This window comes from Anopheles nili, chromosome 2 (assembly GCF_943737925.1).
Source record: "Anopheles nili chromosome 2, idAnoNiliSN_F5_01, whole genome shotgun sequence".
Lineage (NCBI taxonomy): Eukaryota > Metazoa > Arthropoda > Insecta > Diptera > Culicidae > Anopheles > Anopheles nili.
Window position 1 is genome coordinate 59,081,719 of NC_071291.1, and position 13,265 is coordinate 59,094,983.

At 46.8% G+C, this 13,265-nt stretch overlaps 1 protein-coding gene across 1 annotated transcript in view; it reads left to right on the forward strand.

Annotated features, from left to right (window-relative positions):
• LOC128727050 (nephrin-like) overlaps positions 1–13,265 on the forward strand; it is a 172,720-nt gene that overhangs the window by 91,860 nt on the left and 67,595 nt on the right. Inside the window, exons 3-4 of the mRNA XM_053820914.1 lie at positions 6,162–6,323; positions 6,744–6,923. Of these exons, the coding sequence (XP_053676889.1) occupies positions 6,162–6,323; positions 6,744–6,923 (342 nt within the window). The remainder of the gene's footprint in view (positions 1–6,161; positions 6,324–6,743; positions 6,924–13,265) is intronic.

Consider the following 13,265-nt stretch of genomic DNA (forward strand, 5'->3'; position numbering starts at 1 on the left):
TACTGCTTGCAAAACGGTAGGAAAATTGGGGTAGCAAGCTGTTTCACCTGCAATTGCACTTAATAGCAAGAGAAGGAAGGATAATGAGTTTCTAATCACTAAGCGGCTTACCAGGAATGTAGAGAAATTTCTGATCCAAAACGATGGTAAACAACATTTTGCTAAGTCAGTTGAAATCGAAAACACTTTCTTAATTGCAAAGCTTAAATAAAACATTACAAGAAGTGCATACAAACATTGCCCATTTCAACAACTCGCAAAGTTTGTAACAGTGATTTAAATATGGATCTTTTTTAGTCGTCCTGAAAGATTATTTAGAATGAATAGTTATCATGAAAAACCAAACTGTTTTCCTCAAAAAACTCCTTATTCATAAACGAGGTTTAATTTTTAAGGCTTACGATGGGTTTAATATGTGAACTGTATTGAATATCGTTATAAAATTCGATTTTTCTCCTTCAAAGAACATTGCAGTTCAAAGAAAATGTTCTGTTTTTCCACAGAATTAACACATTAATGCATCAATTTATGATCTTATGCCGCAAACTCTCCCAGATGTGTGCTGCCTTTCAATATCATCCATCCACAGATGCTTTTCCCTTCACAACATCGCTATGGAAACCGCGGCAATCTTTGATGGATTGAATGGTGCGGAAAAAAAAACACACACATAATCCCACACACACACACAATCAGTCCCGCAATTATAAGCGCAAAGGCAAGCAAGCAAGCAGAGAGAGAAGAGAGATAGAAGAGAGAAAAAAAAAACCGCGCGCCATGAAACAAGACACCGCAATTAAGACGAATTAAGGCACGGCCGCTTGATAAGAACAATCCGGCGAGCGCCCACTTGGGAGCCCATCCCGGCATAATGCTTGTCGTAAAATGTGTCTATGTATCTCCCCCCCCCCCCCCAAATCGAAAAGGGCTCCCGTGAAAACCATGGAAACCACCCCCCGGGGCGCCTGCTGGTAGGGGTGGAATGAAATGACAACAGCAACAACAACAAGAAAAAAATCACAACAAGACGCGCCGGGGTTTGCTCGAGGTGCTGCGAGGGGGAGCAGCATAAAATGAGGCACGATGTTTATCGCATGTTAAATCTACAGTAATTAAAACAATAATTCAAGTGAACCGCTTGAGAGGACATGTTTTTCTGGGGCAATTTTTCATTCCCATGCCCGCCGCAACGGAAAGCAAAAGGGGTATTGAAAATGTTGGGCCACGCTGTAGGGGCAAAACATAAAAAAAAGAACCTGAGCAGGCCATGAGCGAGACTAAACGGAAGGGCAACCCCCGAGTTCAAGTGGGTAATGTGTTAGAATGAACTTCCGTTGGCAAACGCTTTGCCGCCCAGCCAGGGTCGTTATCGTATCAGCTCGAATTTGTAATGGAAAACGCACACGTGCAAAATCCTCCCACCGTTAGAAGCTGTGGAACGTCGCGTCACAGGCGCGATGCTTGAGTTTTATGAAGGAATAAAATTTGCAGGCAGTTAAAAAGTATAAATTATCGCATCCATGCCACACACGCGCGCGCGCGCGATTCTCAAGCAAGCGTTTTCACGGAAAGATTTCGCGTAAGATTGTGCCCTCGCGCGCGCGCGATACCTATTGGGCGGAAGTAAATCTTGACGCACGCCACCCCACGCACTTCCGATCTTGCGTGATGAAATTCCTTCCTTTCATTAGGTTCTTTTTTTCTTGTGTTGTTGCTTCTTATGCGTTCTCCTTCTACTGCTACTGCTGCTGCTGTTGCTGCGAACGACCAACCCCTTTTTGGTATCATTAAATTTTCAGCTCGTTTCATGCGTCATACTCACGTGTGGGAGGCAGATGGAATCAGCAGGGTGTGAGCGCAATTCGCACACACACACACGCATGCATGCATGCAGACGCAAAGGGGCCATCTAATGGGGAATGGGTTCAGGAATTCGAGCCATTTGGGAATACCAAAAAAAAAAAAAAACAAAGATACTTATCCAAACATCGGGCGGTCTCGAAGCGCGGCAGGAAAATGAATTTTCCGGGAAATGCCCGATGTTTTCGGAGAAACGCGCGCCGTCGTAACATTCCAGGTGTGTTATTGCACGTATCACGCGCGTGACCTTCGGCTTTCCGGGAATAGCTCTGGGTAAGCCTTTTCCATGCGAAGCTGCGCGGGAAATTGCAGTTGCGGATTTCGACATCCACCGCTTTGTGCGGGATCGTTCGCGCATGCTAAATTACTTGTTTAATTTAGCTTTTCAACAAACTGCGGCCTTATTGGTTTGATGTGGTGTAGCGGAGCCTTTGCAGGTTGAACAGTTGATGCGTATGATCAAAGCGAATTGGTTGTACTTGACTTTTTGCAAAACCTGCTTTTAATCAGCACAAATAACCGATGATGATGAACGCAATGATCCATGTTGCGCAATTTGATAGTTCCCCCTCTCCATTAACAAAGGCTTTCAGATTTATGGTACTGATTATTAAGGCAATGTTGCAGCATTGTTGCAGGAATAACAGACGACGAGATAATAGAATGCCGAACTGCGTCGGTCTTACGAAATTGCTGTTATCCTTTCTTCCCACTCCCACTGGGAAGCCAGTCCATTCGGGAGGTTTTAGTTCGCCTGATGGCACATTTCTCAACCCCTTTTTGCCCAGCCGAGCACTGTGCTTACAGATGGGAGATTTCCGAATCCTGTCTCGAACCACCACGCCACGTCAGTCAGAAGTCAGAAGTGTAGAAGGATTCTTTAGCGGCAGCAGTTTTTATGCATCATTAGCTGATGCTGCTCTCGGTCAGCGTGCTCCAAATCGGGCCGAGCAAAAGGGCCACAGGAAAATCCGGGCATCCTTTCCTATGATGCCCGTCTAAGACGTCGGTGATTCAGCACCACTTGCAGCGGCTGGCAGCTGCACAAACGTTCGCCGAACGTCCATGGCTCGAGCCGTGGAAAGGAAACATCTCCTACAATGTCTTATCGCTCGTTGGCTTCGCAAACCATGGCTTTCGCTCGTTCGTGTTTATACAGCTCAAAGTCGGAATGGGAAGCATGCAAATGAGCATGTAGAAAAGTATTCCGCAAGCAGAACGTGGATGGTGTGCACTGTGCTCGCAAGGCGCTCGAAATGCCAAGGAGGAAAATGGTTATATTCGCTGCCGGGTTCCAGCTGAACTAACAGGAAATTACCGACAGTTTAGTTAGCATATCTTTCAAACATGTTAGTTAGTATGGATGTGGAGATGTTTTCACCCATTATACATTCCATCATTATTCATCATACATCGCTTTTTGGATATGCTTTTTTCTTTATATTCTTCCGAGATATTTTTGGTTTGCTTCAAGGTATTTGAAGGCTTTGAAATTTCGCAAATATACCACAATCTTTTGATTTATTCTATTAAAATACTATGAGGATTAAAATATGAGGAAATGAAAAATACTTGCTGTGTATTCATTGCGTTTAACAAATACAAAAGAATATGATTATTTTAACATTTTAAATAAATACTATTTATTTTTTAAGCAGCTTTTAGTCTATAAGATGAATTCATTATACAAACCGTTGAAATCTTAATGTATGCAGTTAACAAGTTCACATCAAATACAGTTACATGGTGACTGAAAAACGATCAAATCCTCAGTTGTCACGATCATTCAAATGATCACAAGCTAAATAAATATGAAACAGATTTAAGCCTTGAAAAGTTTCGTCGTTATTTTTGTATTAATAGCTGAACGAAACATAACGGCCTTAGTTAACGAGAGGCTTCCAAAGTCGAAACTACCAGATATATGTATCATGTTTCATCGAATCAGAGAGCTAGCAGCAGAATGTATAACAGCAACAGTTTACTCTATTTCGAATCATTTTTTTTAGGAAGTACCCTCTTCATCCTAAAACCCTTAGCTAGTTTAGAAACAGCTAGTAAACATTCCCAAGTATTCCCTTTCCATCAACTTAGCTGCACAGGCTATATTTAACGATGCTGACCCTGCTCCCGATCTCGTTCAACCGGACGGCAAACGAAGGTAATGCATTTCTGGCCAACCTTGCACTAAGACTCCGCTTCTAAAACGCATCAATTTCCACACTACAACTCCAGCATTGAATTAAACCCCCTTTAAACTACTTTGATTCGTTGTGCTTTAGCACCTCGTTATCTGGTCAGCCGTGCGGTGTTCGGACACAACGGCGTCCAGTGCTTCCATTGCGCATTCGCCTTATCGCAACCATGCAGCAGGATGCCCCTTTATTTGTCGCTTTGTGTGTCCACAATTTCCATTACCTCGCTCATAACCCCCACTTGGGGAGACCCTTCGGGGAGCGGCCACTCTAACGGCATTTCCTAATTGTTGACTGTCCGCCCGAACCGGTGATGGCGGGCAAAACTGAAGCCAGCTAGCCCACGGTCATGCACCTTCCCAGACGGTTTCCCGCCGGGTTTCCTGACAGGTTGTTATTCCCACCTTTTTTTTTTTTTTGTGCCCCGGTTTTTCTTTTCTACTGGGTGTTTTCCACCTGGCTCGCTTTTCTCTGCGCTGGATGGTGGGATGGTTTTTTTTTTTCTTCTTCTTTCGTTGCGACTCCTGCAAACTGAAAAGTTTGAATTCAATTTTAACTTTTGCTGGCCCTGCTGCCCGGGCCAGCACCAGCACGCCGGTAGCACTTTTGAACAGTTTTGCAGTTGAACGTGTCAGGACCGTAGTTTACATCCGGGATGATTCAACCTCTCTATTATGTATGAACGTGTGCCTGAAGCAGAGAGTGAGCGAGAGAGCGATGAAAATGTTGAGAGAAAGCTCCGTTTTTCTTTCTCATAAGGACTATTTACATCGCTTGCCTCGCGCGGGCAAGCTTTTGGAGAGAAAAAAAAACCCACGGAAGCGGTAGTTTAAGCAGGATGTTTTTGCAGAAACACACACAAAAAAAAGGCGCACTCCTGTACGTGTGATTATTGCCTGCAAAAAGGCTGACTATCACGTGGTGGGTGGGTGTGTTTTTTTTTTGCTCGCCTTGCATACGAAAGTGATTTCCAACGAGGGAATAATTATGCAATTATGCATTGCAAGTGGATGAAGGCACTGGAAAAAAAAAACACATAACGCCACCGTTGGAGCACCGTTGTTTTGAGCGAATCTATTTGCACACTGTTTAGTTTTCGCGAGTTAATGAAGCTGCAAATAGAGTAAAGTTAGCTAAGGAAAGGAAAAAAAAGGAATGACGATACAGAAAAGCATAAAAAGAATGCCAGACTGACAATCTCATTATTATGCATTTATAACTGTTGAGCGTTGTTGTATCTTGTACAGTATATAAGAGATATTTTGCTCACAAAATACGCATTGTAAATGGAGCTTTTTTTAGGCAAAAAGCTTTAAATATAACATTTTTCTGAGCCACATTTCGTGCCTTGGAAAAGCTTGATTTAATGGTGTAAAAGAGGTTTTTTTGGCAGAAAATTTAAGGATGCTCTTTCAAGCCATTTTATATGCCTTATATCCCATAGTATCAATACGAATCTTTCAAAATATAAATCTAAAAATCCATTACAAACCATCCCTCATCATTTTGCAATCCATTCCGAGCTTCCTCTGACGATCCGCAATGCCATTTAAAGTAATACCAACCCTATAAACGATTGCCCTATACTCATCCCGTCCCGTACAGCACTAATTGCGTCCACTGAAGCACCATCAGAAAGCTGATAATACTCTCATTTATACCAGCTTCACCAAAGCTGACAAGGTGGCGTCCCTTGAAGTTACCGGCACTGATTGCAGTGTGTCATAACGCTTTTTCCCTTCCATTTTGCTTACGAGACAGCGGCGTAATTGTAATTCAATTACACACACACACCCACCCACTGGTAAAAAGACCCGTTTCCGAAGCACGAGGCACGGATACATCAAATGTTCCCGTGCTGGGCTCAACAATGCTGCCCAACTGTGCTCTGCCTGGTGTCATTCAATTACGATGGCGTGCTGCCGTATTTCGCAGCACTTCGGACCAAACACTGAACCGTGCCGGAGTTCTGGAGCACGAAAGAATCTTCTAATTATGGCCACCAGCCAGCAGCCCGTTGGTCGGCAGCCGGTCATGATCATGGGATGCATGGTTCCACCAAAACTAACCAGTCGCTTGGTTTCCGTTCCGTTTCGCTCTTTCCAGTGCTTCCGTTGGCCGTGTACTGCTCGATGACGTTGGCACAGCAAAAATTTCGACACACGCCAGTGGATTTGATCGTTCCGGAGGGCTCCGAGGCGCTGTTGGGATGCGAAATTCACAACGCAGCTGGTTCGGTGCAGTGGACCAAGGATGGGTTTGCGCTGGGTAAGTCATAATTTCATGAAATTTTCCATTTCCCATCGTTCCTGGGCGCTCGCGCGAGCTTTTAATGAAACCACCGTAATGGTTTCGCAGTCGTCTCGCTTGCAACCGGAAATCATAATCACAGGTCAATGCGTAGCTTCACGAGCAGACTTTTGCGTGCAGAAGAGAGAGAGAGAGAAGGAAAAAAAACAATTCCTCCCATCGTGACATATTGCGTGAAATGCTGCGCACCGAAACAGGGCGCGAGAAAATGACTACAAAAAGGAACGCCTCTTTAACAAGCGAAAAAAACAGGACTCATCCTTTCCCCATAACGCAGCAAGAAAAAGAGTGAGAGAAGGAAGCAAAAAAAAAGCACCGTTGCTCATTTTCGGTGTCATTTTCCACGTCATCTCTCTCTCTCTCTCTCTCTCTCGACAGGATTCACGCAGAGCATTCCGGGCTACCCGAGGTACGCGGTGCTCGGTGATAGTGGCCAGGGCATCTACAACCTGCGGATCGTGAACGTCACCCTCGACGATGATGCCGAGTACCAGTGCCAGGTAGGACCGTACATGCATCACACGCTCATCCGCGCCAAAGCCAAGCTGACCGTCATAGGTAAGTGTGTCCACGGTCCACGGGGGCCAAAAAATGGGTTCGAGCGAGAATACCAAAGGGGACAATTTTCCACACTCCAGCACTGCACGCGTTTTCCATCGTCCGGTTTGCGGCGGTGGAAAACCACCGTTTTTTTTTCGTTTTTTAATGCAACCGGTTTTTTTTCTCTTCGTCTTTTGCTGCGCTGTAAAAAGCTTCCTGGCGTGGGCGCGTTCTTGCGTGACACCGAATAACTTTCGGCGTGCCAGCGCTTGCGGCCAGCTGGTGCTCATTAGCAAGTGCCGAAGCGACAACTCGAACATTGGGGTAGGAAAATTAATATGAACCTAGACGCGGGGAACGCGGCCACACAAAAGCACAACTGCGCAACGATGCCGGCTGGTTGCACTGTGTGGTACTTCATTTCCTGTATGTGTGCTTCTTTTTTGTTTGTGTGCTTGTGAAGGGAGAGAGAGAGAGAGAGAAAAAGTATACCCCGTTTGTGGAATGTTGGTTCTTCGACAGTTTTCATCGGATGCGATGGCACAAAGGGACGCCCAGTCGGGTGGGAGTCCTTTTTCAGTTCATTTGATGTTTTTTTTTCTTCGTTCGCCTCCTCCCACATGCAAGTGAAAATTGGATTATTTCTAGTGCACGCTTCACTTCGATGAGGCGGGAGTTTTGTCTTGATTTTCTTGCTCGAACGCTGCCAGGAAAAGTATGTGTGTGAGATTTCCTGAGCAAAGGCACGTTTGTTGATTTCTTCTGCGAATACAATAAACTAAATTCTTCGTTAGAAAAGCTATATTCAGTGGCCTAAATTAGATTTATTACGTAGTCGGTAGCTCCCTAATGCTTAATTTTGTAGGAGCATATTCATGGTGTACTCGCTTCTTAACCATACATCCTAATCTCTTAAATTGGTTGTTGAATTTTCTTTTAAAACTCATATCATTCAATCACTTTAACCAATCAATGTTTAGTTTCAAAATGCATCGACGTACCCACCATGCGTCATGTTCGCTAAGCTTTATCATGTTATGCGTGCTTTACTTGAACAGTCGTGTAGGTCTCTCGAGCTGGAAGATCTACTAATAATAAATAGCATTAATGAATGAGATGCTTCTGGTCAGTTTCAGTTGCTCGAGTTGGTTGTGCAGTGGCACATTGATGATGCCACGATGCTCACTTTTATTCACTTCAGGCCAGAGAAAATCTCCAAAAGCTCCTTCTACCTTAGATTGATGAAATTCCTGCTCTGATTGTGCTTCGATCAGATAACTGTGATATCGAACAGTGTACTAAAGGGTTTCCTTTGCTATTGTTGCTTATTGGTTGATATTTTTGGCTTTCCTTACGTTTATTTGTATTTCTGTGTGGCCATAAATCTGATATTTGGGAACAATCGCTGTTCTAAATATTCAAAAATCAAGCGTCTTGGCCATCACCCAAAAAGTGGGGTGACATGGCCTTTTGGAAAATTTGCCGTCACCCCATTTTTTGTTGTTAATTTATTTTCCCCTATGAAACGCTCTCCATTGCTACCTTTCTCTGCATCAACCCACTCCCGGTTGAGCAATGTATCGCTTAGAAATACATGATTCAGTTCTTCAAATGAGATTTCAACTGTCCTATTCATGTCCGTTACCACCGACTTCCCAATGGTTGGCACGAAACATTGTACCACTAATTAAAAACTCGATCCACCGAGTCGCTTGAGCAGCTTTCGTCTTTCACCAAAACCCGGGATCAAATACACAAAAACCCCCAACGAAACAAACCTCCTCCTTTCTCACCACGATGAAGGAGACTGGGTGGTAGCAACAAAAAAAAAAGAAAAAAAAACCGTCACCGGTCTTTGCACTGTTGCACACCACGGCAACCTGTCGCGGCTGCACTATTTGCATTCCAAAAGCTCGGCGACCGGGCGCGTCTCTCTCCAGTGCACACTTGACACCACCATTACCGATCGGAGTGTCAAGCACAGGTCGCAACCGTCCGACATGTCAATAACCCCCCGGGGCCCCGGTGCGCATATTCGCATGGTGGTGCTGTTGAAAGAAAAGACAACAAAAACCAGTCCCCACCCACGCTACCGTTGGCGGTGGAAGCATAAATCATCGTCACCAGCGTCGGCGCGCTCCCGAACCGGCATTCTAATAAATAAAGCACCCCCACAGCTCGGAGGAAGAGGAAAAGCGAACAAGAAAAAAAAAAGCTAACACCCACCACGCAAACGGCAGACAAAACCCATCGACGCGGCACGCTTTCAGGAGAGCGTCTTTGCAAAAAAAAAAACAAAAAAAGGAACCGTTCGGTCGGTGCATCCCATAAATGATGCACGGGGTTTAAATTCACAACTCACCCATCACCCAATGCTGATCTCACTTTGACAGCTGGTTATGGGGGTGGTGGGGGGGGGTGGATGGGTGGCCGAGGAAAGAGAGCATCTCAAGCACCCAGTGCCCCTGGTCAGCTGCGAGCGAAAGGAGTCCTGAAGTCCTGGCGTGACGAAGCGACCTCCAGAGCCGAGTTCCAGACGCGCAATTATTGTAATTAAGCTCCGATCCCTTTTATTCCAGCCCGGTCGCTTTCAGGACTCCCTCAATCCTCCCACGTCCACCACCCACCTCCCTCCCCCAGCCCCCCGTGCGACAATTGTATCCCATTGCGCGAAGTGTGACGCCGGGCTCGAGCTGTTGGTTCGAGTGCGCGGCGGACTCTTCAAAAATTCATTCACCCTCCCCGGTGGGTGGCTGGGAAATCAGATACCGGTTTCGGTGACGTTCCGGAGGGGGCAAAAGGACCTGCCCCCGGGTGCACCCGGGGTGCCCGGAGTGGTTCGCGTCCGTGTCATTAAAAATTTCATGTCGACTCCCGCGTCCCATTGACGCGCCGGTGGGTCTCGAGGTCTAACCCGAGCTGGAGAACTTCTGGTGGAAATTCGTTGCACCCGTTACTCGTTTAAGGGGTGGGATTAAGGGAGGGAGGATGGATACGTGACTTTAAGGATGGTGAAGAGGGGGGGAGGGACTGTGGGAAGCTCAGAGGGCAAGTAATTGCGGCAGAAGAGAGACACACACACACACACACAAAAATGCGCCTGCATGTGTCTAACCCTCAAAAGATATGGAGAGATTTTTCCCGACTCCCGGTGAAGTGCATCCGTGCGGAACGTGGGGGTGTGTGGGTGGACGCATGAGAGGGGCATTAGTTTTACACGCAGCGTCACCCCCGCCTCCTCATGAACCTCTCCCACGCTCCCAACCCGAGCGAAACTTGATACTTCAGCAGAAAGTGTATCCCTTTTTCGAAAACGTCACACTCCAGACTCCAGTCGCCCGACACACACACACACACCCACACACCCACGCACATACACCCCCTCACTCCTCACGTGCGCTTCCGGGTGGTACCGGTCTATGAAAGAGTTTCCGAGAGCCCGAGAGGTTCAAACAAACGGTGGGTCCTTTTGTCTCCATGTTTACATGGTTGTTTGCACGGACGAAATGAGTGTATTATTTCCCACCCACCCACGGTATGCACTCTCTGGGGAGGGAGGGAGGGGGAGATTTGTAGGGGGGGGGGGTGGCTGGTCTTAGTTCCTTTGCCTCGATTCCGCCGGCTTTGGTACGCGCGGGATCTTTTCCCGTAGCGGGAAACTTTTCACATTAGCTCGTCGGTGGCGACACAACGGGGCGGTGGGTGTAACGAAGGGGGATGGGGTGGGAGTGGGAGGGGGGGGAGGGTTGTGAAGGAAGCGACCACGATAACGGCGCACGCGTGCCATCTGTCCGCGGTCATGCTCTGCGGTGCACGGTTTACGGGTGTTACTGTGGTTTTACGACTCGCCGCTAGATGGCGCTCTTGAAGATGCTTGCGCTCGGTTGCGTTTTGGGACGAAGGATGAAGATGCACGCCGAAAAGCAGAGAAAAGGGAGTGTGTCATCAACGCTGGGCGGGGGGGGGGATTGACTGCGACACAAAAAAAAAGGAAACTAAAAAAAAATGAATCAAAACAAAGCACACACACGAGCACGTCACCTCTTGAGACGAACTGTAAACACTTCAACCGAAAACCGCAGGATTGGATAAAAAGCACCCGACGGGGGTTGCTGTGCGATGGGTGGGGGTGGAGGGGTGGCTCACGTGCCCATTATCACCCCCTCCGGACAGGAACACCCCCCTCCCGGGAGAGATGTTGATATCGTCACACCCACACCCGTGGTTTTGTTGCGTGTGAGGATTTTCTTTTTTTACCACCAACGACGGAAGCACCGCCCAAGGGGAACTCCGGCCTCGGGTTGATGGATTTCGCAGACGAAAGGATTGATTTTTGTTTTCGCCCTTTGACGCCAAATGTGGTGGGAAGGCTGGCGGAGATTAAAAAGCGATGCGATGCAACGATGATCCCCGGGGGCGAATGGGATCCGTTTCGGTGGATCCGATCCTCTTGGCATCTGCTGGCTTTTCTCTCGGTTTGGTAGGGTTGGTTTGTGGCCCGCAGCATTTTGTGACCGCGCGAACGTGGCGAACGTCGTAATCTACCGAGCGGTGGCGCTGTTCCAGGAATGTGGTTCATTTTCTTCATGCGGTTCGTGTGATTCCTTCTAAAACTGACAGACGCTTCAGGTGCCTGACGCGAGATGTAATATGGTGCAGTCTTTTTGCTTTTCTTTTCTTTTTTTTTTGACACTTTGCCATAGAAACCCTCTCACATTCAATCAAAAGGCGTCTTTCTTTTTGTTATGGGTTTACGTGCTTTTAAATATTGTTTTGAGCCATGGCATTGTTTGGTAGAGCTAGCGTTTTGGAGAGGGAGTTTGTTGCGTTGCTTTTCCATCTGAAAATGACACCAAATATCACAAAAACAGGACGAATTATTGGAGGGATGTAACATACGTGCTTCGTTCACGGTTGTTTATCATTTACACGTTGAAAGAACGAGTTGAGTAATCGGATCTATTTGAAAGCAATAAATTTGTGTGTCGCCTAAGTTAAAGATGAGTACATTGAGGCCAATTCATTCTCTTAAAAAGTTACTTTAATGCAACCGTTGAACAATTTACATGATTGGTTTTATAAAGTTGTAAAAACTTAAGTACCTTAGCCATATAAACCACTAAAGTTTAAATTATTTTAATCATCAATGCTAGAAATATTAAACAGAACTAAATCAAAATGATATCAAAACAAACTGCAACTCATACAAGTGTCAAGCTTATGGTAAATAATAGGTTAAAAGCGATGTACAGAAAACATTGCGATGAAATCCTTCTGCAGACACTTTGTGTTACAATACGCCTCGCTATTGTACATGAGTTCAACACACTCAGAACTAATCGTTCGCACTGTCAAGCTAACGAACCACACATCCCCGCCGACTACGATGCAGACCGAGACATCATAAAGTTTTCATTTACCGCGCGTAAACAACAAAAGCAAGAAGCAGAAGAAAGCCAGCAGCCGTTCGAATGGTAATTTTTCGCCACTTTCCGGTGCGACTTTCCACACGCCGGAGAGCACTCGAAAATGTGCGCGTTTTTTTTTTTTTGCGTACACACCCTGCACACAAGGTTCTGCATCGCAATTACACCGGTGTCTGCTAATGAGAACCTCGTCGAGTAACCCGAGCCCGCCGGTACTCGAGTGTTTTTCTCCTCGGGTGGCTGACTCCACGAGACGGTCGGAAAAACTCACTCCAGCCCGGTTGCCTGCTCGAGAGAGGTAATTTGCCACCTTTCATAAGCCATGTCTACAACGCAGATGCGCTCGTTTGGTCAGCGGAACTTCAACCTTCAAACGACACCAGTGACGCGAGCGCTAAAACCAATCGAGCACCGCTTGTTAGCCCGACCGTCCCAGAAGGCGCTGGAATCCACTTACCGTGGAACCTAAACTCGCGCATTAATCACGGTGACGCTTCAACGCGAAGAAGGACCGTCTTGAAATGGTGCCTCCTTCGCCCATATTGTCTGCTCGCTTGCTCAGTGCTGCTGTGTTTCATGGAGGCGCCTCGCTGGGTTTTTTTTTATGGCCAGGCCCTTTTCCACCCATTACAGTGGCCCTCGGCGGTTGGCCAGCCGGTCGACGAACGCACTGCACGGTGCCGCCATAAATCATGACGCTTTTTTTTTCACTTTTCGTCCACCAGCTTCCGGTTGGTGGTGGGATGTCCTTGTGGCGTTAGGGTGGAACACAAGCGGATGTGTTTGGGCACGTTTCACTTACCCGAATTCACGCCGCCTAGACTTGATAAACACGTCGTTACCCATTAAACGTACGCATCCGTTCGGTGACGCGTTGCGATACGGCAGCTCGTAAAGCGTTTGCTAGGGCGCAGGATCTCGCGCGTAACGGGTC